The sequence below is a fragment of the Nerophis lumbriciformis genome, linkage group LG37, assembly GCF_033978685.3.
Source record: "Nerophis lumbriciformis linkage group LG37, RoL_Nlum_v2.1, whole genome shotgun sequence".
NCBI classification, from domain to species: domain Eukaryota; kingdom Metazoa; phylum Chordata; class Actinopteri; order Syngnathiformes; family Syngnathidae; genus Nerophis; species Nerophis lumbriciformis.
In genome coordinates, this window is record NC_084584.2 from 11,133,092 (window position 1) to 11,158,866 (window position 25,775).

The window sequence follows — 25,775 nt, forward strand, 5'->3', positions numbered from 1 at the left end:
CAAATAACTTTAGCCACAGTAATTCCAATATATTGTTAAATGTTTGAAAATGATAACAAAAATAGCATGCAATTATTTTATTTAAGTCATAGACACGTTTATTTCTGTTATCAGAGTATTGAAATATGTGTACTTTGTTGCTATTGAAATAAAGTTTTTAAAAAATGTCTGCCACTCCCTTTAACATGTATTTTCACTTCTTTTTTTTTTTTGGTGTTACTATAAATACACTAATTTACTTTGTTTTAGGAACGTAAGAATATATAATATATTTACTGGTACTTAACATTCGACTCAACATTGGTGCGTTTCCAACCCCCACCGACAGGGAGTGCTACACTTCCACCAAAAGAAAGCAGGTCTTCACCGGAAATAGCGGATATCAACAACACTGCAATTGCAATCGCAACGCTTTAACAACATGCCACCGATTTGGCGTTTATTATCACTCTTTGTTGGTGTTAATATACATACACTAATGTACTTTATTTTTATGAACGTAAGGATATATTTACTTAACATTTGCCATAACTTTGGCACCCAAACGATGCGTTTCCGCCCCCATCCTACAGGGTTCGCTAAACTTCCGCCAAACGGCAGCTTTTCACCGGAAGTAGTGGCTGTCAAGTTAGCATCACAATTAGCCACAGCAACCGAATTAGCGTCTAACATTTTTTTTAAATACGTCATTATTGAGTCTTTGGCGAGATGTCGGGAAGGAAGCGGGACCGGGCGAGCGAGAAACATGACAGCAAGCGAGAGCACAAAAGACACAAATCGAGCAAAGAGGACGACGAGAAGATCAAGAGCCAGATGAAGAAACTCAACCAGCAAGTGCAGAACCTCAAACACGTGGAGACATTGTGAGCCTTCTATATTTGTTGAAAAATATCTATTTAAACTCATTAACTTAACGTTGGAGCTCAATTCGCTTGTTTGACTTTCTGAGTGTATTACTCACATGTCCTTTTTATTTAGCTACGAAAAACCTCCACCTGGGTACATTAAGGTAAGCCCCCTTTTCTATTCTACCAGTTTTCATTGCAAAATTCCATTTAAAATCATATTCATATTGCCAAAAGTATTTAACCACATGCCTTGACTCACATATGAACTTGAAGTGCCATCCCATTCCTAACCCATAGGGTTCAATATGATGTTGTGCAGCTATTACACCTTCAACTCTTCTGGGAAGGCTGTCCACAAGGTTGCAGTGTGTTTTTATAGTAATGGTCCATCATTCTTCCAAAAGCACATTGGTGAGGTCACACGCTGATGTTGGTCGTTTTAATTCAACCCAAAGGTGAACCCGTCAGGACTCTGTGCAGGCCAGTCAAGTTCATCCACATCAGACTCTGTCATCCATGTCTTTATGGACCTTGCTTTGTGCACTGGTGCACAGTCATGTTGGAAGAGGAAGCGGCCCACTCTAAACGGTTCCCACAAGGTTGGGAACATGGAATTGTCCAAAATGTTTTGGAATCCTGGAGCATTCAAAGTTAATTTCACTGGAACTAAGGGGCCAGGCCTAACTCCTGGAAATCAACCCCCCCACACCATAATTCCTCCTCCACCAAATTTCACTCTCGGCACAATATGATGCCGGTAGAAATTTCCGATTATGGCTTTTTTGCCGATATTGTCCAACTCTTAATTACGGATTCCGATATCAACCGATACTGATGTATACAGTCGTGGAATTAACACATTATTATGCCTAATTTTGTTGTGATGCCCCGCTGGATGCATTAAACAATGTAACAAGGTTTTCCAAAATAAATCAACTCAAATTATGGAAAAAAATGCCAACATGGCACTGCCATATTTATTATTGAAGTCACAAAGTGCATTATTTTTTTTAACATGCCTCAAAACAGCAGCTTGGAATTTGGGACATGCTCTCCCTGAAAGAGCATGAGGAGGTTGAGGTGGGCAGGGTTGGGGGTAGCAGGGGGTGTATATTGTAGTGTCCCGGAAGAGTTAGTGCTGCAAGGGGTTCTGGGTATTTGTTCTGTTGTGTTTATGTTGTGTTACGGTGCGGATGTTCTCCCGAAATGTGTTTGTCATTCTTGTTTGGTGTGGGTTCACAGTGTGGCGCATATTTGTAACAGTGTTAAACTTGTTTATACGGCCACCCTCAGTGTGACCTGTATGGCTGTTGACCAAATATGCATTGCATTCACTTGTGTGTGTGATTCGGCCGTCACACAAATGCAGTGCCTTTAAGGCACGCCCCCAATATTGTTGTCTGGGTGCAAATCGGGAGAATGGTTGCCCCGGGAGATTTTTGGGAGGGGCACTGAAATTCGTGAGTCTCCCGGGAAAATGGGGAGGGTTGGCAAGTATGACTGGGAGACGCAACTGCTCTGTACTTCTCCCTACGTCCGTGTACCACTCCATACAGCGGCGTTTTAAAAAGTCATACATTTTACTTTCTGATACCGATAATTTCCGATTCTACATTATAAAGCATTTATCGGCCGATAATATCGGACATCTATAGATGTCGGTCCACCTTTTGCAGCTATTACAGCTTCAACTCTTCTGGGAAGGCTGTTCACAAGGTTGCGAGGTGTGTTTATAGGAATTTTCCACCATTCTTCCAAAAGCGCATTGGTGAGGTCACATGCTGATGTTGGTCGTTCTAAGTCATCCCAAAGGTGAACCTGTCAGGACTCTGTGCAGGCCAGTCAAGTTCATCCACACCAGACTCTCTCATCCATGTCTTTATGGACCTTGCTTTGTGCACTGGTGCGCAGTCATGTTGGAAGAGGAAGGGGTCCTCTCTAAACTGTTCCCACAAGGTTGAGAGCATGAAATTGTCCAAAATGTTTTGGTATCCTGGAGCATTCAAAGTTAATTTCACTGGAACTAAGGGGCCAGGCCCAACTCCTGGAAATTAACCCCCCCACACCATAATTCCTCCTCCACCAAATTTCACTCTCGGCACAATATGATGCCGGTAGAGATTTCCGATTATGGCTTTTTTGCCGATATTGTCCAACTCTTAATTACGGATTCCGATATCAACCAATACTGATATATACAGTCGTGGAATTAACACATTATTATGCCTAATTTTGTTGTGATGCCTCGCTGGATGCATTTAACAATGTAACAAGGTTTTCCAAAATAAATCAACTCAAGTTATGGAAAAAAATGCCAACATGGCACTGCCATATTTATTATTGAAGTCACAAAGTGCATTATTTTTTTAAACATGCCTCAAAACAGCAGCTTGGAATTTGGGGACATGCTTTCCCTGAAAGAGCATGAGGAGGTTGAGGTGGGCGGGGTTGGGGGTAGCAGGGTGTGTATATTTTAGCGTCCCGGAAGAGTTTGTGCTGCAAGGGGTTCTGGGTATTTGTCCCGTTGTGTTTATGTTGTGTTACGGTGCGGATGTTCTCCCGAAATGTGTTTGTCATTCTTGTTTGGTGTGGGTTCACAGTGTGGCGCATATTTGTAACAGTGTTAAACTTGTTTATACGGCCACCCTCAGTGTGACCTGTATGGCTGTTTACCAAATATGCATTGCATTCACTTGTGTGTGTGATTGGGCCGGCACGCAAATGCAGTGCCTTTAAGGCACGCCCCCAATATTGTTGTCTGGGTGGAATTCGGGAGAATGGTTGCCCCAGGAGATTTTTGGGAGGGGCACTGACATTCGTGGGTCTCCCGGGAAAATGGGGAGGGTTGGCAAGTATGCTGCTCTGTACTTCTCCCTACGTCCGTGTACCACTCCATACAGCGGCGTTTTAAAAAGTCTACATTTAACTTTTTGAAACCGATACCGATAATTTCCGATTCTACATTATAAAGGATTTATCGGCCGATAATATCGGCAGTCCGATATTATCGGACATCTATAGATGTCGGTCCACCTTTTGCAGCTATTACAGCTTCAACTCTTCTGGGAAGGCTGTCCACAAGGTTGCGGGGTGTGTTTATAGGAATTTTCCACCATTCTTCCAAAAGCGCATTGGTGAGGTCACACACTGATGTTGGTCGTTCTAATTCATCCCAAAGGTGAACCCGTCAGGACTCTGTGCAGGCCAGTCAAGTTCATCCACACCAGACTCTGTCATCCGTGTCTTTGTGGACCTTGCTTTGTGCACTGGTGCACAGTCATGTTGGAAGAGGAAGGGGCCCGCTCCAAACTGTTCCCACAAGGTTGGGAGTTTGGGATTGTCCAACATGTTTTGGTATCCTGGAGCATTCAAAGTTCATTTCACTGGAACTAAGGGGCCAAGTCCTGAAAAACAACCCTACACTATAATTCCCCCTCCACCAAATTTTACACTCGGCCGAAATGTAGCGTTCTCCTGGCACCCTCCAAACCCAGACTGGTCCATCAGATGGAAAAGCGTGATTCATCAGTCCAGAGAAGGCGTCTCCACTGCTCCAGAGTCCAGTCGCGACCTGCTTTACACCACTTTGCATTGGACTTGGTGATGTATGGCTTAGATGCAGCAGCTCGGCCATGGAAACCCATTCCACGAAGCTCTCTGCGTACTGTACGTGGGCTAATTGGAAGGTGACATGAAGTTTGGAGCTCACTAGCAACTGACTGTGCAGAAAGTCTTTGCACTATGCTGACCTCTCTGTCAGTTTACGTGGCCTACCACTTGGTGGCTGAGTTGCTGTTGTTCCCAAACGCTTCCATTTTCTTATAGTAAAGCCCACAATTGACTTTGGAATATTTAGGAGCGAGGAAATTTCACGACTGGATTTGTTGCACAGGTGGCATTAGTGATGGGTCCGGCAACACCGATGCATCGGCGCATGCGTCGAGCTCATAGAGCAAAACCCTGTGTCGGTGCGCGTACCGCTTTTAGAAAGTCACGTGACCGATCATGAGCTGTTTTGGTCACGTGACCGATACGCCTCCTCTGTGCCCTGTGAGCGTGTCTTTTCTACAACCGGAGAAATAATAACTAAGAAGAGAAAACGTCTAAAATGTAATACGTCGGAAAAACTTTTTATTTTTTTATTTTATAAAAATGTGTAAAAAAATACAATTAAAAAAATTCCCAGTCCACAATCATCCACAACACGTTCTCTTAGATTTCCATGTTATGATACATGTTCACATTATTTATTGACTGTATCTAAAAAAGATAAAAATATATTTTTATTTAAATGAAGATATGAAATAATCCTAAATGAAATACAACGACTTGGTTTATATTATTGTATATACTAGGGCAGGGGTCACCAACGCGGTGCCCGCGGTCACCAGGTAGCCCGTAAGGACCAGATCAGTCGCCCGCTGGCCTGTTCTAAAAATAGCTCAAAGAGCAGCACTTACCAGTGAGCTGCCTCTATTTTTTAAATTGTATTTATTTACTAGCAAGCTGGTCTCGCTTTGCTCGACATTTTTAATTCTATAAGAGACAAAACTCAAATAGAATTTGAAAATCCAAGAAAATATTTTAAAGACTTGGTCTTCACTTGGAATAAGCGGTAGAAAATGGATGGATGGATGGGTCTTCACTTGTTTAAATAAATTCATTTATTTTTTACTTTGCTTCTTATTACTTTTAGAAATACAATTTTAGAGAAAAAAATACAACCTTAAAAAGGATTTTAGGATTTTTAAACAAATATACCTTTTTACCTTTTAAATTTCTTCCTCTTCTTTCCTGACAATTTAAGTCAATGTTCAAGTAAATGTATTTATTTTTTATTGTAAAGAATAATAAATATTTTAGCTTCTGTTTTTTCCACGAAGAATATTTGTGAAATATTTCTTCAAACTTACTATGATTAAAATTCAAAAAAATTATTCTGGCAAATCTAGAAAATCTTAGAAAATTTAAATCTTATTTCAAAGTATTTTGAATTTATTTTAAAATGTTTGTTCTGGAAAATCTAGAAGAAATACTGATTTGTCTTTGTTAGAAATATAGCTCAGTCCAATTTGTTAAATATTCTATCAAAGTGCAGATTGGATTTTAACCAATTTAAAACATGTCATCAAAATTCTAAAATTTATCTTAATCAGGAAAAATTACTAATGATCTTCCATAAATTCTTTTTTTTAATTTTTTCAAAAAGATTCAAATTAGCTAGTTTTTCTCTTCTTTTTGTCGGTTGAATTTTGAATTTTAAAGAGTCGAAATTGAAGATAAACTATGTTTCAAAATTTTATTTTAATTTTTTTCGTGTTTTCTCCTCTTTTAAACCGTTCAATTAAGTGGTTTTTTCATCATTTATTCTCTACAAAAAACCTTCCGTAAAAGGAAAAAAAAATGTACGACGGAATGACAGACAGAAATACCCATTTTTTTTATATATATAAATGTATTTATTTAGCTATTCTTGTTTAAATCACACTTACGTGTAACTTACAAATGACAATATATTTATTTATTTAAGTGTGTATCAAACTGGTAGCCCTTCGCATTAATCAGTACCCAAGAAGTAGTTTTTGGTTTCAAAAAGGTTGGTGACCCCTGTACTAGGGCATACAATCAGTGTCAGTTGAGTCGGTCCATAGGTTGCCTGTAGGGATTTTTAATGTCCAGCAGATGTCAGTGTTTAGTGACACAGTATCAATACAGTTTTGCAATGTGTCGAAACGCTTCATGACGCCTCATCAACCCATCACTAGGTGGCATCCTATGATGGTTCCACGCTGGAAATCACTGAAAGCGACCCATTCTTTCACAAATGTTTGTAGAAACAGTCTCCATGCCTAATTGCTTGATTTTATACACCTGTGGCCGGGCCAAGTGATTAGGACACCTGATTCTCATCATTTGGATGGGTGGCCAAATACTTTTGGCAATATAGTGTACCTATATACAAAATCTCCCCAAACTTGTCCCATTCGTTTTGTTATTGTACCGTAAAGCGGGACAAGTTTGAAGAGATTTCGACAAGGTGGGAGTGGCCTGTCATTGACCCCCTCCGGCGGGACATTTGATTGACAGCTGCATGTGACGTTGCAGGAACACGAGGAGAAGCCAGAGGACTGTATACCCGCGGAACCCGGGAATGAAGAAGCCCGCAGCTTCCTGGCTAACGCGCCCACCAGGGGCCTGTGGATGCCCCTCGGGAAGGAGGTGAAGGTGATGCAATGTAAGTACCACACATGAATTATCATGCCTTCAACTTACATATGTAAGCATGTGTGTAATGTAGTAGCAGGCACATTCATAATAACATGGAATATTGACCTTTTTTTTGTCATTTTAAGCATGTGGCAGTGTATTAATTTTACATTCACTGTTTACCTTCAACAACAACATGCAGCCTTAATGAGAGACAACAAACATAATACAATAATTACTTACAGCACAATGTCTGCTCTCACTGGGGAATGACTAATGGAATGTTTAGACTAATAATTAATCATAAACCTCACAAAGGGTTAAGAAAACAAAATGTAGATGCATGGGAGTAGGGCTGCACGGTTTTGAGAAAAAAACTTGTGATTTTTCTGCGATTCGATTCGCATTTTTTATATATTATACATATAAAAGCATAAAACTGCATTATAAACACTGTATAGTTTTCTGCTCAGTGGCCTAGTGGTTAGAGTGTCCGCCCTAAGATCGGCCATGAGTTCAAACCCCGGCCAAGTCATACCAAAGACTATAAAAATGGGAGTCATTACCTCCCTGCTTGGCACTCAGCATCAAGGGTTGGAATTGGGGGTTAAATCACCAAAATGATTCCCACCGCTGCTGCTCACTGCTCCCCTCACCTCCCAGGGGGTGGAACAAGGCCATTGGTCAAATGTAGGGATGTCCGATATTATCGGCCGATAAATGCTTTAAAATATAATATCGGAAATTATCGGTATCGGTTTCAAAATTGTCGGTATCGGTTTCTAAAAGTAAAATGTATGACTTTTTGAAACGCCGCTGTGTACACGGACGTAGGGAGAAGTACAGAGCGCCAATAAACCTTAAAGGCACTGCCTTTGTGTGCCGGCCCAATCACATATTATCTTCGGCTTTTCACACACACACAAGTGAATGCAAGTCATATTTGGTCAACAGCCATACAGGTCACACTGAGGGTGGCCGTATAAACAAGTTTAACACGGTTACAAATATGCGCCACACTGTGAACCCACACCAAACAAGAATGACAAACACAATTCGGGAGAACAGCACCGTAACACAACATAAACACAACAGAACAAATACCCAGAACCCCTTGCAGCACTAACTCTTCCGGGACGCTACAATATGCACCCCCTGCTACCCCCCCACCTCGACCCCCGCCCACCTCAACCTCCTCATGCTCTCTCAGGGAGATCATGTCCCAAATTCCAAGCTGCTGTTTTGAGGCATGTTAAAAAAAATAATGCACTTAGTGACTTCAATAATTAATATATGGCAGTGCCATGTTGGCATTTTTTTATCCATAACTTGAGTTGATTTATTTTGGAAAACCTTGTTACATTGTTTAATGCATCCAGCGGGGCATCACAACAAAATTAGGCATAATAATGTGTTAATTCCACGACTGTATATATCGGTATCGCTTGATATCGGAATCAGTAATTAAGAGTTGGACAATATCGGGATATCGGCAAAAAAGCCATTATCGGACATCTCTACTTTGTATAGTTCAAGACTTACGGTCAATAGAAAACATTACTGCACATCATAATGGCAGCTACACTTTCCATCTTAAAAATCTGAAAACATTTTTTGGGGAATGTCTGGCGGGCCAGATTGAAAAGGTTAAAGGGCCCCGGGCCTTAATTTGCCCAGGTCTGCAGTTTCTCGATCCTTTAAACTGGCCGGAAATTCCCCCAAAGTGATCAGCTCAGGTAACCTCGGATCCTTTTGTGAGTTACAGAACACACATTTGACATGCAAGCCCATATAATCCCATACCACCATCACATGTTAGCTTGGACTGATATCCAAAATCAATATTGGATTGGGACTCTCCTAGATGCTAGCATGACATTGTAATAATAATAATAATAATAATAGATTTTATTTGTAAAAAAGCACTTTACATTGAGTAAACAACCTCAAAGTGCTACAGTGTATTAAAAAATAATAATAAGATAATTTAAAAAATAAATAAAAATAAAAACTAGAACAGCCAAATAACTAAAACTAGTATGTGTAACAGTCACTGATCTGCGTTGTGTATCTTGTAGTGAGGCGCACACACAGGAGTTGAATCATGGAGGATTTATTCACCTTTTTTTGAATAGAAACAAAAACAACGGGGCGTCACACACAGTCCACAGCAAAAAGGATCTCTCTCCACAGCTCCGAGCGTCAGTGCTCACTCTATTCAATTATGTATGCTTAATGTGGAAATAATAATAATAATAATAACTAAAATAGTAATAATAATAATAATAATGAAAAGGTAAATAAAGCATAAAATAGTCTCAAATAAATTAATTAAATAAAACACAGTATATAAAATATATACTTCAGCAAATAACAATATATATTAAGAAAAATGATCCTTAATATGTGCAGCTATACACCTCATCTTTCCTACCCACATCAACGCTTTTTATATTTTTTATACAATAAACTATGCCAAAAAAACTCATAACACACATACCTTTTCATGAATAGAAACAAAAACAACGGGGCGTCACACAGTCCACAGCAAAAAGGATCTCTCTCCACTAAAGAATAAAGAAGAAAATAATACACACTCATATTAATGCTAGAGCGGCACACAAGATGTCCACACAGACACACAGCAGAGCCCCTGACCCGTGCGTAAACTTACGAGACCAGGAAACCCCACAACAACTGCCGCTAGCAATAAGCTAATCCACACATCATTTAGCATACAAAAGTCTTTTTTTTTTCACCAATTCAACAACCAACATTCAGGAATTCAACCCGCACGCCCACCAACAAGTCACAAGACAGTGCGCATTCCCACAAAACACTTTTAAGAACGACAACCAAAAAGTTTATAAAAAAAACAAAGGGAGAGAGACATAAACGTGACTTACCAGCTCCGAGCGTCAGTGCTCACTGAAGCTGGTCACAAAGGTGCAACGCCAAATCACCCCCCAGGGAAACAAAAAGGTATGTAACGGAAAATAATAGAGTGGAACCTATTTACAATGAGAAACACTTTTGGGGAAGTTCACCACAAAAAATGATGTGAATAAATGACCAAAATTAAAATAAAATAGAATGAAATTTAGCTCGGCTACATATGCATACATCTAAAAAAAAACCTTTTTTAAAAAGAAGGGTTTTTAAGCCTTTTTTAAAAGCATCCACAGTCTGTGGTGCCCTCAGGTGGTCAGGGAGAGCGTTCCACAGACTGGGAGCGGCGGAGCAGAAAGCCCGGTCTCCCATTGTTCGTAGCTTTGTCCTCGGAGGTTGGAGGAGGTTAGCCTGTCCGGAGCGGAGGTGTCGTGTGGAGGATTTGGGGGTAAGCAGTTCTTTGAGGGCGAGGGGGGCATTTCCATGGAGGCACTGGTGGGTTAGTAGGGAGACTTTGAATTCAATCCTGAGTGGAACAGGAAGCCAGTGAAGGGATTTGAGAGTTGGTGTGATATGGTCATATTTCCGCACTCTCATCAGGATCCTAGCAGCACTATTCTGTATGTATCATACATCACCTGCTGCCAAAACAGTGTTTGATGATCCGTGCATATTTTGGTATCCAATGTCTTTTATTGTCTTTTACCTCACTGTGCCATGAAGGACAGAATCATGCACTAATCTTCCAAAAAGTATTTGCTTGTGAGCTGCTGCTACTGCTCCTATGTGTAGAGAACTTGACATTCCCTTTGATGTGGAATAAGACGTGGTCAATGGAGTCCTTCTACACTGTCTTCATTCATGTCCGTGCTGCCCGGGGCGCTCGGTGGGTGGGTGCTGCCCACAACTTGGCATTTGTTGTGTGGAATGTGAGCATGACTCCATCTGCTTCATCCCCAGACACAATGTTTGTTTATCTCCAAGGCCTCTCTCCGCTCAGTCTGGGGAATTTCACTCACCACCTGAGTTGTGTTGTGTCGCGTCTGTTGCTCCGTAAATAAAGAGTGGCGTGGAGTTTTATATGAGAAACATTTCTTCAGCAGTTTTGGAAGCAGAAGCCACTCGGGAAAACAAACGTACAGCTGGCTTTTCATTGTTCTCCCAACTGTCGTCAAAGTGCAACAAATGTTGGCGATGACTCATGATCATCCTCAATGTGCAGTCTGAAACTTTTCCCTTTTTTTTAAGCCAGATGGCCTTAAAACGTGTTTCCCCATACTTTTGTTTTTTAAAGAGGCCTGCTGCAAATAGATTTGCCCTCGCCCATAAACACCTTCTAACGGGTAGCGATATGGCTGACACCCGTATCACGATATAAGTGTTTTGTATCGGTTGATAAAGATAATTACTGATGGTTTTTATGACCTATGGAAAGTAAGGAGCAGGAGAAAAATATGTTAATGTCAACATTTTTATTTTAAATGTGAACTGACCCATCTAACAAGGCAGAAAGGAAATGTCAACACAAGCGTGGAAAGCACTGAATGTAAACAAAATGGTAAAATCACATTGAACACTTAAAGATAAGCTCTTAAATGAAGCAAAAATAAGGAATGTGTAAAAAATGCTTAATAAAGTACCGTATTTTTCGGAGTATAAGTCGCACCGGAGTATAAGTCGCACCTGCCGAAAATGCATAATAAAGAAGGAAAAAAACATATATAAATTGCACTGGAGCCCGGCCAAACTATGAAAAAAACTGCGACTTATAGTCCGAAAAATACGGTATAAGAAAATAGTGCAATGTGTGAAAATGTAAACAGAAAAAAACAGAGAAGAACTATTTTCTGCAGATTTAGTGTCAGGAAGTTACAGCTGTGCTCTAAAGGGTGAGCGCCTTGCATCATTTACAGACCACATTGGTCTGACATACTGTCCAGGTGACTTTTCCTCTTTTATCCCCAATTTCTTCATCCTGACTTTCTCTTTTCACTCCATGCAAAGAATCAACCACCAGACAACCAAACTTGATAGTTGATACTATCACCTGATTGGCTGTTAGCCTGTCACTCCCACTGATCACTTCCTGCGTTGCTCGCTTCGCAACTTGCGTTTTCTTCCGACAAATAATGATTTTTTTTTAACATTTAATCAAAAGCATTTTATTTATTTATACCAATTATGCACTGTGGAAGTCGCTTCCTAGCGGTCCCACTGACAGACTCTTCACAAGAGCCAGGCGTGCAAAGTTGAACAAAGTTTTTAATGTGCATAGATTTTTCTCCAAGTCTTTCTCCCGCAGAACGTGACTTTTCAGTCACGTCCGTATCCTCTCTCCCCTCCTGCTCCCGGCCGCTTACTGTTAAAGACAACAGATGATTAGATTAACACGTACCACCTGTGAAACCGAATCACCTGCCAGCTGTGTCTCGCCGTCAGCACTGCCCTGCCCCCGTCTGATGGTGCTATGTCCTCAGCACCATGGACAGAGGCGGTAACCTTTGCTCCTGCAGGCAGCACTGGCCACATCTCCCCCCACATGCGCCTATTGCGATAAATATATTGATAGGGATTTCTCGCCCAGCCATAATAATGGGACTGTCTTTGAAGGTGGCTTCTTACAAGAACTTACGATTCCGATTCTTAAGGTGATGATTCGAGTCAGAATCAATTCAACACCATTCTTGGTTCAAACCGATTCTCACATTCTTTTACTTGCAGGGCTGTCAAAGGATTAAAGGGGTCATATTATGATATTATTTTCTACAAGTAGAAGACTTTCTTGTGGTCTACAGAACATGTAATGTTGCATAGGTGATGTTTTACAGACCATCTTCATCTCCCCGTCGGCCATGTTGTAGCTTTTTGCGCTTTCATCGCGAGTCTACTGACAGATTGAGTTACAACTATATGCTACTTTGTATTAGAAGGTGCATGTGCTTGTATGAGCCAGTCTGCCCCACAATAGGAGGATAGCAAAAAAGAAGGAACTCATTGACTACCAAAAAAAAAAACAAGAAACAAATATTTTGGTGTAATTGTGCCCTTTAACCACTGGATGGCAGCAGAAAACTTTGGCCATCATTTTCAGAGCTTTGACGAGTGTAAATGAGTTAAATTGCCATTAAACTGCGAAAAAGGAATGAAAATGATCTTGGGCAGTCATATATGACATGGATCGATTTTCGAATTAATCGCGATTCTGATTTGTAACAATCCTTAATCGATTAAAAAAAAAAAAAAAAAAGCAATACATTTTAAACCCCACACCCCACCCAAACTGAACCCGTTTTCTTGTAAGTAACATCAATTTATCAGAGCTGTTTATCTATTTTATGGAGGAATTATTAGTTAATCACAGAACTGGCACCCAATTTTATTTATGTATTGATTTTAAAATCCAGAACCGTTTTTTGAATCAAGAATCGATTATAAACTACATTTCTATCCTTTCCAGTATTTTATTGGGAAAAAAACAGCATACTGGCACCATACTTATTTTGATTATTGTTTCTCAGCTGTTTGTACATGTTGCAGTTTATAAATAAAGGTTTATAAAAAAAATAAATAAAAAAAATTGCCTCTGCGCATGCGCATAGCATAGTACCAACAAATCGATGACTAAATTAATCGCCAACTATTTTTATAATCGAATTTAATCGATTAGTTGTTGCAGCCCTAATATATATATACATATATATATATATATAAAAGACTAACATGAACTTGATAAACTCCACCGGGTCCTTCTGGCTTTTTCTCTCATTCCAGCTCAATAGGCTGCGTAAAAACAATCTTTTTGTCTACTTTATCAAAATCAACATCGTCATGAATTGTTGACCTTGTTATCGAAGGCTGTAATTACCAACCTCAAATATTTCCACTGCAATTTATTTTTCCAAATATTGCATATTTTGCATTTTCATTTTCATTTTTTTTTCATTTTTTTAATTTTTTAAAAACAAAACAGCCATAGAACATCAAAAGTATAAGAACTTTCCATCAATAGGTAGATCTGAAGTTATTCAAAGATTTGAAAGTAAAACAAAAATTGTATTTCTGACTTTGGACACATTTATGAGCGGGTCCCTTTTGGGTCCTAAGAGTAAGTAAGTAAGTCAATTTGAAGGTGCTGAATTGTGAACAATCAATAAACTAAACGATCATCAATGGTTGCTGCAGGCTGGCGGTGCAAACGTTACGGCCATCGCACCGGAGACAGAGAGTGTCCATTTTTCATCAAAGGCAACCAGAAGCTGGAGCAGTTCCGTGTGGTGAGTTGAAGAACATTTTCCATGTTGCTAAAGAATGGAGATCTGCAGCGCAATGATTACCATTAAAAACAACTATCTTTTTTTTTTTTCTGCCCGGAAAAATTGCTGTGCAATGACCAAAAAAATGTGTTAGCGTTCCAGGCTGCCTTCTCTTGCTAGTGGATTTATCGCTCGTCCATACTGACAGCCTGTTCTCTCGTAGGCTCACGAAGACCCGATGTATGACCTCATCCGTGAAAACGAACGTAACGAAAAAGAGACCAGGTAAACAGGTTTTGTATTGACTCCTTTAAAAAGCAGCGGGAAGAGTCATTAAGTAACATAACTTACAGGGTTTCCCCTAAACTGCCAAGATACCTGCGGTGGTGGGGGCGCGCTTATGAGCGAGGTCACTATGACGTCATCGAGTCATTTGCATAATTTGCTGTGATGATATGATCATCTTTAAAAAGGCTCCAAAAATGTATACATATATTTTTTTAAACAAATTTGTTAATAATTAGTACCGTATTTTTGGAGTATAAGTCGCACCGGAGTATAAGTCGCACCTGCCGAAAATGCATAATAAAGAAGGAAAAAACATATAAATCGCACTGGAGCCCGGCCAAACTATGAAAAAAACTGCGACTTATAGTCCGAAAAATACGGTATTAACATTGTTATTATCGTTTTGTCATATTTTCTGGCTTTTTTCAAGTGTTACTTTTTTAATTAAAAGGTGCACGCGTGTGTTGGCAGAGCAGCGCATTATGAAGGCACCAACGAGACGTAGGTGCAGTGTTGGGTTAGTTACTGAAAACCAGTAACTAGTTACAGTTACTAGTTACTTTATTTCAAAAGTAACTCAGTTACTTACACCAAAAAGTAATGCGTTACTGTGAAAAGTAACTAGTTACTTCTTCTTTTTTTTAAAGCTCCCATTAATGCCCTTTTAGCCTTCATTTCAGTACTGTTATTGCACTGGAGAATAATACAATGTGTTGATCAATTTGTCATCCATTTGCATCACTGAACTCTGCTAAGCAATGTGCTCTACATACAACACACAAAGACAAAGATATGTTTCAAAGGGCCAATTTATTTCAGGCCAGAACAAATTGACAAAACTATTTTAAATAACTGCAACAAAACATACATAAGTAACAAACAGCATAATAACAACATAGTTATAAACCTGGCTTCACCCGAGGGAGGCACACATGACATACACAAAGCCTAACCAGGCGTTTTTTTCTCTCAAGGAATGGTGAAATAAAATCATGTCTTCAGGAGATCAACACTGTACTGTAGCCAATCACACTCTACGCATTTCCCCACTTTTAGTTTAGAGATAAGCAAAGATTGGCCTGGCCCACTAGGATCCCTCTTTATGTTTGTGAACTTTATAGTCTATACATTCAGAGTAATGTGATAATCAAACACTCTCGAAGTCTAGAATGAAAGAGTATATAAGAGAATTGACAGAGTGTGTACCTTCAGTGCTGAATGATGAGCAGAGGCAGAGTTTGGAGTGTCTTCTTTAGCTCGCTTTCCATGTTTATGTCCTCACTGTCCAGGTACGTGAAAATGTTTTCCGTGCCATTTGCTGTCTAATTAGCTGCCTGAAAGCGGGTGACTCCACTGTAGAAATAGCCTGCATGTCTTCTAGCACATATGGCTCTATCAGCGTTGTCCTGGCTAGCAGTGCCTCCGTTAAAATCCTTAGGTGGAGGTGAAATGGCATCGGAGTCTGTCTCTTTCTTTACGAGCTTCGTCGAAACATGTTGCTTTTGTAGCTGTTTCAGCAGATTTGAATTGCTGTTTTGGGTAGTAGATGGGATCTTTGATCCAAGACACAACTTACATTTAACTAAAATGTTCTTTTCTTTGTGCTCAACAAAAGAAAAGTAGTGAGAATATCTCCATGTTAAGAAACTCGACTGCGGCTCCGCCATGATGTCTTGTTAGTAAACACAGACATGCAAAAAAGGGGATTGTTGTGATTTCTGATCATTTATGAGGGCAGCAATGAGACTTAAGTGTTAGGTGTGTGTGTGTGTGTGTGTGTGTGTGTGTGTGTGTGTGTGTGTGTGTGTGTGTGTGTGTGTGTGTGTGTGTGTGTGTGTGTGTGTGTGTGTGTGTGTGTGTGTGTGTGTGTGTGTGTGTTGGCAGAGCAGCGCATAAAGAGGATTTTTGTGATTTCTGATCATTTATGAGGGCACCAGTGAGACTTAGGTTGTGTGTGTGTGTTGGCAGAGCAGCGCATAAAGATGATTTTTGTGATTTCTGATCATTTATGAGGGCACCAATGAGACTTAGGTATTAGGATTTGTGTTTGTGTGTGTTGGCAGAGCAGCGCATAAAGAGGACATCAACTTGCCGCGACATGTTTATTGCGTGTGTGTGTGTGTGTGTGTGTGTGTGTGTGTGTGTGTGTGTGTGTGTGTGTGTGTGTGTGTGTGTGTGTGTGTGTGTGTGTGTGTGTGTGTGTGTGTGTGTGTGTGTTGGCAGAGCAGCGCATAAAGAGAATTTTTGTGATTTCTGATCATTTATGAGGGCACCAGTGAGACTTAGGTTGTGTGTGTGTGTGTTGGCAGAACAGCGCATAAAGAGGATTTTTGTGATTTCTGATCATTTATGAGGGCACCAATGAGACTTAGGTATTAGGGTGTGTGTGTGTGTGTGTGTGTGTGTGTGTGTGTGTGTGTGTGTGTGTGTGTGTGTGTGTGTGTGTGTGTTGGCAGAGCAGCGCATAAAGAGGACAGCAACTTGCTGCAACGTATTTATTGCTTGATGGTTGATCCATCACTTTCTTGTTATGTTGGTTTGATGTACAGTACTGTATAGCACTTGATATTGTGTACACACCTTCACTAAAATAATATGGCCTTTTGTCCAGCCCGGAACCAATTATTCATATTAACATTGTTTCTTATGGAGAAATCTGCTTCACTAAAGGAACTTTTCGAACCCTATTTAGGAACAGATTGAGTTCATAAATGGAGGTTCCACCGTACAACATAGTGTGATAAAAGGTCAATGAAGCTCAAAGAAGATATAGGTTGGTACCAAATTCACTACTAATCCATATTCATGTCACATATGGGCAAAAAATTAGTGTTTGTTTTATCTACAAACTTGATTAGTTCTTTAATATGATGAAAAAATATACTTTTTATTAGTCAGTAACCAACTTTTTTGTTTATTGCCTCTAGTGTTTGGTTAAGTTGTTATACATTCAATTATTTTTTTCTGAGCAGAGAAAAAAAAGCGCTCCACTTATTTCCACAAAAAAGGGGGAGATTATGGATCCATGGCATGATTTGGATGAAGTTGCTGATCTCCATCATGGTTGTTGGCCTTGGTGGAGGTCTACGCTTCTCGCTGGAAACCCACTCACACTTTATTTGCAAGTTCAGCTGCTGTTAGCTTGTGTTGACTCCTGCTCTCTGACCACATTTTATTCTCAATAGACACAGAAAACATGATGTGTGTGCAAGTTCGCAGCCTATAAAAGAGCAACCACGCGCGTCTTCTCCACATTCCCAGTGCTGCTACGCATTTCATCTCCCACTTAGTGGTGAGAAGTGTCGTAAATCAGCACGCCGTGTTGTTTCCGCAAGTGGGACGAGTTAAAAGGAAAACTGCACTTTTTTTGGAATGTTGCCCATCATCCGCAATCCTTTTGTGAGAGCAGGACTTTGTCTTTGCCTATTCTGTGCCTTCTACAGAGTGAAAAACTGCTAGCATGGGTCGGCTAACAATGCAGCCAATGTATACGCTTCATTTACATACCATACCATACCAACTTTATTTATAAAGCCCTTTAAAAACAACCACAGTTGAAGAACAAAGGGAAATAGAGTCAAAGAACATACTAAAAAATAACACTTAAAACAGAAGTAAAATACACATTGAAAAAGAAAATACAAATTAGCTTAAGAACAATTTGTTAGATAAAAAGCAGTTTAAAGTCTCATGCTGCATATTAACCAAGCTGCAGCGACATTTAGGGATATAACGATATGAAAACATACATATTTTTATTAGAGATCTCAGATAATTTTGGAAATAAGAGCTAAAAGGTGCTGTCCACGCATGTGGCCACTAGGCCTTTAGAGGTATTAAACCCAAGCAGAGACACTGGATTGGTGTGTTGTTTGTTCTATGGCGCCATCTTTTGGACGAGTTTGCTCACTGCGGCTTGAAAATGTACTCCCTGTTTTAATGGTTTTAATGGTTTGAACCGGAAGTAAAACCGTCCGTAGCTTTTCTACCTCGAAATAATTCTTCATTAATCACTCCGAGTTTTTAAGTTTTACAATATAACTAAAACAATTCTTACTTATGAAGCCGTCCCATGTGTGATGTCTGTAGGAGTGTTTTCATGCATATTTGGACGCGCTATCGTAATGTATTTAAGCTAGCGTCGTTAGCATTAGCTAATATGCTAACACGTTCGCGAGTGTCCGTGTTAGTTTTATTAACTTACAATGGCATTCTTTTTGTATTTCACAAATTCCTCAGTAAATTCACCAAAATATCGACGTGGCGTTATTGAGTCTGTTTAGCTGATTGGAGAGCTAGCTTCTGTTTTGTTCGATCAGCCGTTTTACTGCCGTTTGGAAACAATTAAGGTGTGTGAATAAATACTTACCAAATCTTTCTGTATAATTCACTTATTTCACAACGTATATATCTGCGGCTAACAGTGGCGACTTGTGCGTTTCCCACCTAGGCCTTCAGTGATGTCCGACTTCAATAAATAACCCTCAAAATATCATCATTTATGCCAGTTAATTTGCATTTTTGTTACGAAAAAATGTTTTGATCTCTGAATTTAAATTTTTTTTTGTTATAAATACACAAATAATGGAAGTTATTTTGCTTTTTTATTACAAAAGCTTTTTTTGGCACTGAATTTAAAAAACATTCGTAATAAATTCACAAATTAATAGAAAGTACAAATGTGTCTTTATTATGAAAACTTTTTTTGGTCTCTGATTTAAAACATTTGTAATAAATACACAAATTAATGGACGTTTTTATAACCAAAGCTTTTTTTGGCACTGAATTTAAAAAATATTCGTAATAAATACACAAATTAATGGAAGTTGATTTGCATTTTTGTTATGAAAACTTTTTTTGGCATCTAATTTAAAAACTTTTGTAATAAATACACATATTAATGGAAGTTATTTTGTTTTTTTATTACAAAAGCTTTTTTGGCACTGAATTTAAAAACAGTTCGTAATAAATTCACAAATGAATAGAAGTACATTTGTGTCTTTATTATGAAAACTTTTTTTGGTCTCTGATTTTTTTTAAATGTTCGTAATAAATACACAAATTAATGAAAGTTTTTATTAAAAAATAGCTTTTTTTTGCACTGAATAAAAAAAAAAAAATCGTAATAAATACACAAATGAAAGAAAGTTAATTTGCGTCTTTATTACGAAAACTTTTTTTGGTCTCTGATTTAAAAAAATGTTTTCGTAATAAATACACAAATTAATGGACGTTTTTATAACCAAAGCTTTTTTTGGCACTGAATTTAAAAAATATACGTAATAAATACACAAATGAATGGAAGTTGATTTGCATTTTTGTTATGAAAACTTTTTTGGGCCTCTCATTTAAAAACTTTTGTAATAAATACACATATTAATGGAAGTTATTTTGTTTTTTTATTACAAAAGCTTTTTTGGCACTGAATTTAAAAACAGTTTGTAATAAATTCACAAATTAATAGAAGTACATTTGTGTCTTTATTATGAAAACTTTTTTTGGTCCCTGATTTTTTTTAAATGTTCATAATAAATACACAAATTTAAAAAAGTTTTTATTAAAAAAAAGCTTTTTTTGGCACTGAATTTAAAAAAATATTCGTAATAAATACACAAATGAATGGATGTTAATTTGCGTCTTTATTACGAAAACTTTTTTTGGTTTCTGATTTAAAAAAATGTTTTCGTAATAAATACACAAATTAATGGACGTTTTTATAACCAAAGCTTTTTTTGGCACTGAATTTAAAAAATATACGTAATAAATACACAAATGAATGGAAGTTGATTTGCATTTTTGTTATGAAAACTTTTTTGGGCCTCTCATTTAAAAACTTTTGTAATAAATACACATATTAATGGAAGTTATTTTGTTTTTTTATTACAAAAGCTTTTTTGGCACTGAATTTAAAAACAGTTTGTAATAAATTCACAAATTAATAGAAGTACATTTGTGTCTTTATTATGAAAACTTTTTTTGGTCCCTGATTTTTTTTAAATGTTCATAATAAATACACAAATTTAAAAAAGTTTTTATTAAAAAAAAGCTTTTTTTGGCACTGAATTTAAAAAAATATTCGTAATAAATACACAAATGAATGGAAGTTAATTTGCGTCTTTATTACGAAAACTTTTTTTGGTCTCTGATTTAAAAAAATGTTTTCGTAATAAATACACAAATTAATGGACGTTTTTATAACCAAAGCTTTTTTTGGCACTGAATTTAAAAAATATATGTAATAAATACACAAATGAACGGAAGTTGATTTGCATTTTTGTTATGAAAACTTTTTTTGGCATCTAATTTAAAAACTTTTGTAATAAATACACATATTAATGGAAGTTTTTTTTTTTTTTTTTTACAAAAGCTTTTTTGGCACTGAATTTAAAAACAGTTCGTAATAAATTCACAAATTAATAGAAGTACATTTTTGTCTTTATTATGAAAACTTTCTTTGGTCTCTGATTTTTTTTAAATGTTCGTAATAAATACACAAATTAATGAAAGTTTTTATAAAAAAAGCTTTTTTTGGCACTGAATTAAAAAAAATATTCATAATAAATACACAAATGAATGGAAGTTAATTTGCGTCTTTATTACAAAAACTTTTTTTGGTCTCTGATTTAAAAAAATGTTTTCGTAATAAATACACAAATTAATGGACGTTTTTATAACCAAAGCTTTTTTTGGCACTGAATTTAAAAAATATACGTAATAAATACACAAATGAACGGAAGTTGATTTGCATTTTTGTTATGAAAACTTTTTTTGGCCTCTAATTTAAAAACTTTTGTAATAAATACACATATTAATGGAAGTTTTTTTGTTTTTTTATTACAAAAGCTTTTGTGGCACTGAATTTAAAAACAGTTCGTAATAAATTCACAAATTAATAGAAGTACATTTGTGTCTTTATTATGAAAACTTTTTTTGGTCTCTGATTTTTTTTAAATGTTTGTAATAAATACACAAGTTAATGAAAGTTTTTATTAAAAAAAAGCTTTTTTTTGGCACTGAATTTAAAAAAATATTCGTAATAAATACACAAATGAATGGAAGTTAATTTGTGTCTTTATTACGAAAACCTTTTTTGGTCTCTGATTTAAAAAAATGTTTTCGTAATAAATACACAAATTAATGGACGTTTTTATAACCAAAGCTTTTTTTGGCACTGAATTTAAAAAATATACGTAATAAATACACAAATGAACGGAAGTTAATTTGCATTTTTGTTACGAAAACTTTTTTTGGTCTATAATTTAAAAAAAATTGTAATAAATACACATATTCATGGAAGTTATTTTGCATTTTTGTTACAAAATATTTTTTTGGCACTGAATTTAAAAAAAAACCTTGGTGTTAGCTCTTTCAAAAACAATGTCGCTATCACTACATTGTTAGCCGCCTTGTGCTAGCAGTTTTTTACTATTGAGCGTGCACAGAAAAGGGGAAGACGTGTGTTCTTGCCTCACGTGAGGATTGTGAACGATGGGCAACATTCCCAAAAAGTAGGAACTTTACGATCCGACTGCAAGTCCAGCTGCAGATGAGTCCGGACACAGTATATGTCAGCCAGGACAAAAGAAGCGTGGCCTCTTCACACGCTCTAACTCCGCCTCCTCTCCCCCCTCAAGGATCCAGCAGCTGCAGCAACTTCTCCAGGACACCACCTCATCCTCCTCCTCCTCCTCGTCATCCTCCTCCGACAGCTCCTCGTCTTCGGAGCGCCACCGCAGCAAGAAGAAGAAGAAGAGGAAGGACAAAAAGAAGAAGAAGGAGAAGAAGAGAAGTAAAAGCAAGAAGAAGCACAAGTCCTCCAAACCTAGCGACTCCTCGGACTCGGACTGACCGGCTCATCCCAGCCAGTAGGAGGCGCTGTGGTGCTCTCCCCTCCCGCAGGTTTGACGCCGCCATCTTTGAGCAGACCAAAAGAGATGCTTAACACAATATTACCCCCACTCTCCTTTTTGTCTCCCCGCCATCTTCCATTTCTGTGGAAACACTCACGACTCTAAAAGCCCTGAACGGAAAAACCGCCACCGCGGATTCCACAGCAGAGTGAACACTCGCAACATACTTGGGATGGTTTGAGGTTTAGGTCGCTTGCTCTGGAAAAGGCGGGTAAAGAATGTATGCGGATGATTCTAGTCTTCTCAGAATAAAGACCTTTTTCCTCCCCTAGCCTGTGTAGCAACTCTGAGGATGCGTCTTTTGCCTGATGCGAGACCACAGTTGGACACCAGCTCTTCATTTGTCTCCGTTCTCCCGAGTCATACCAAAGACTATAAAAATGGGAGCCATTACCTCCCTGCTTGGCACTCAGCATCAAAGGTTGGAAATGGGGGGTTAAATCACCCAAAAATGATTCCTGAGCGTGGCCGACGCTGCTGCTCACTGCTCCCCTCACATCCCAGGTGGGGTGATCAAGAGTGATAGGTCAAATGCAGAGAGTAATTTTGCCACACCTAGTGTGTGTGTGTGACTATTATTGGCACTTTAACTTTATTAGTCGTCCCTCGCTGGGCCCAGTTTGCCCACTTTGGTGGCTTGCAGGTCTCTCGGGCCAAACCTCTAAAACAGGCCTGGGCAATTATTTTGACTCGGGGGCCACATTTAGAGAAAAAAATGTGTCTGGGGGGCCAGTATATCTATTTTTAGGAACACTAATACGAAACCTCACAATAATGTCTGATTGAATGCTTAAAAACGTTATGACAGACCGCCTTAAAAAACGTAATGGAATTTTAAATTTTTCTATGAAGGATAAAACACTGAATATTGACAAAATATGAATGTCACACCCCCTTTCGATCGACGTATTTTACAATCAAGTGAAACGCAACAAAAATGGAACAAACAGTGAAATATAAATGCGAAGGGTACAAAATAAACCCACCTACAATCTGATATATCACTAAGTTTAGAACTTTGTTGTGAAAATCTCTTTCCGCGTCTGTGGAAACGCTTCCCGCCCACACTGCTTGGTGCCTCGTCTGAGCTGCTGTGACGTGGATTACCATAGTAACTAATTAGATTACCATAGTAACTGGTATATCAGCCATAAGCGCAGATTCCAACCATTGAAATACTTTGTATAGTTGAAGACTTACGGTCATTAGAAAACATGACTGCACATCATAATGGCAGCTAGTTTCCATCTTAAAGATCTAAAAAAATTATTTGGGAATGTCCGGCGGAAAAGCTTAACGGGCCGCATGTGGCCCCCGGGCCTTAATTTGCCCAGGTCTGCTCTAAAGGCTTAGTGGCCACATACGTGAACAGCACCTTTTAGCTCTTATTTCTAAAATTGTGTACACTACTGAATTGGGGTCTTATGGCCGCTTATGTGGACACTTATACTGCCATCTGGTGGTGTCAGAAGAGTATAACATACAACGGAATTTTGGGGGGGGAAAAAGTGTAAAAATAAGAATTAGCATGTCACTAAACATGAAGTACACGTTTGTGTACTTATGGACTAAGTACATCATATCAAAAGATCATTCTTAGTTTTTATTCTAATTAGGGTCCAATAAGCCCAAATAGCAAAGAGAAATAATAATAATAATAATAATAATAATACAAAAGCATGTAAACAAACAACTTGGGCCTTAAGAGGTTTTAAAGCCAAGAACTTATTGTGCAAATTAAGTTCTGGTCTTTATTGAGACATCTGACAGGCTTTAACTTGAACATGAATGGAAGGTCAAATGGGACAAAATCAAATCTTTAGCTACCTAAATGTGTCACTAATGATCATTTACGTGAATTATATAACTCTTATTAAATGTAATGCTAGCATTTCAGCTAATTTTCTATGTTTAACCTTAAAAATCACGAATTTTGATACTTTGCGCCATCTTAAAAGTATGCTAACTTCTTCTATGATAGCATGTTAATGTTTTATGCTAACATTTTTGCAAATTTTAATCATATATACCTAAAAATCATGAATTTTGATACTTGGCCCCCTCTTAGAAGTATGCTAACTTCTATAATAGCATGCTAACGTTTTCTGCTAGCATTTTTGCAAATCTTATTCGTATGTACCTAAAAATCATGAATTTTGATACTTTGCACCATCTTAAAAGTATGCTAACTTCTTCTATGATAGCAAGTTAATGTTTTATGCTAGCATTTTTGCAAATTTTATTCATATATACCTAAAAATCATGAATTTTGATTCTTGGCCCCCTCTTAGAAGTATGCTAACTTCTATAATAGCATGCTAACGTTTTCTGCTAGCATTTTTGCAAATTTTATTCGTATGTACCTAAAAATCATGAATTTGGATACTTTGCGCCATCTTAAAAGTATGCTAACTTCTTCTATGATAGCATGCTAATGTTTTTTGTTAGCATTTTTGTAATTTTATTCTTATATGCACCTAAAAATCATGAATTTTGATACTTGGCCCCCTCTTAGAAGAATGCTAACTTCTTCTATAATAGCATGCTAATGTTTTCTGCTAACATTTTAGCAAATTTTATTCGTATATACCTAAAAATCATGAATTTTGATACTTGGCCCCCTCTTAGAAGTATGCTAACTTCTTCTATAATAGCATGCTAACGTTTTCTGCTAGCATTTTTGCAATTTTTCCCCCCCAAATGGGACACAATCAAATAACTCTTTAGATAATTACCTAAATGTGTCATTAATTAAATCGTGAAATAATTCATTCCAAACGTGTAAGTAAATCAATCAATCATTTAAATAATTAAATGTACTTTTTTTAAATAAATAAATTACATTAAAACATATGTAATTAATTCAAACTATGATCAATTAATGACCCATTTAGGTAAATAACGAGTTATATATTGACATATTTAGAAAAATGAACTGACAAGGGCCAAATGGTGCAAAAATAAATAAGTCTTTAAATGATTACTTAAATGTGCACTTAAAATAATTAAATCATGAAATCAATAATTTAATCGGAATATAATTAAAGCATGTAAGTAAAGTGTTCATTATTTAATGTTTAAATGTAATTTTTCATTAAATTTAATTTGAAAAACTTGTAATTCAAACTATGATCAGTTAATGTCACATTTAAGTAAATAAGGATTAAAAAAATCATGAAGCACTGACAAGGGCCAAGTGGGACAAAATTAAATGGATCATTAAATCACTTAAGTTGTCATTAAATCAATCCAAAAAACATTTATATAATTTATTCAAATGATAATCAATAAATGACACATTTTGGTAAATAATTATTTATTGACGGATAAAATACATTCATGAAGAGCTGACAAGGCCAAATGGGACAGAATTAAATGAA

The 25,775-nt window shown here is 37.5% G+C and overlaps 1 protein-coding gene across 2 annotated transcripts; it reads left to right on the forward strand.

Annotated features, from left to right (window-relative positions):
* The first annotated feature begins 550 nt into the window (after positions 1–550).
* On the forward strand, positions 551–22,666 carry rp9 (RP9 pre-mRNA splicing factor). Of its 2 annotated transcripts, XR_009811723.1 has the most exons (7): positions 551–863; positions 979–1,009; positions 6,954–7,083; positions 14,127–14,218; positions 14,421–14,482; positions 22,120–22,384; positions 22,504–22,666. XR_009811723.1 is itself a non-coding variant. In XM_061931093.1 (6 exons), exons 1-6 carry the CDS (start codon positions 709–711, stop codon positions 22,331–22,333), a joined length of 684 nt encoding a protein of 227 aa, XP_061787077.1. In that variant the 5' UTR covers positions 553–708; the 3' UTR covers positions 22,334–22,666. The 2 variants fall into 2 exon arrangements, 1 of the variants encoding a protein (XP_061787077.1); XM_061931093.1 differs by having other exon boundaries at positions 553–863; positions 22,120–22,666.
* Positions 22,667–25,775: the final 3,109 nt, after the last annotated feature.

What these genes read in the sequence shown, in the direction of transcription:
- rp9 (XM_061931093.1), top strand. Translation starts at nt 709, where the DNA reads ATGTCGGGAAGGAAGCGGGACCGGGCGAGCGAGAAACATGACAGCAAG. An exon ending in CTCAAACACGTGGAGACATT is followed by an intron (nt 864 to 978) that starts GTGAGCCTTCTA and finishes CTTTTTATTTAG; the next exon opens with CTACGAAAAACCTCCACCTG. An exon ending in AGCTGGAGCAGTTCCGTGTG is followed by an intron (nt 14,219 to 14,420) that starts GTGAGTTGAAGA and finishes GTTCTCTCGTAG; the next exon opens with GCTCACGAAGACCCGATGTA.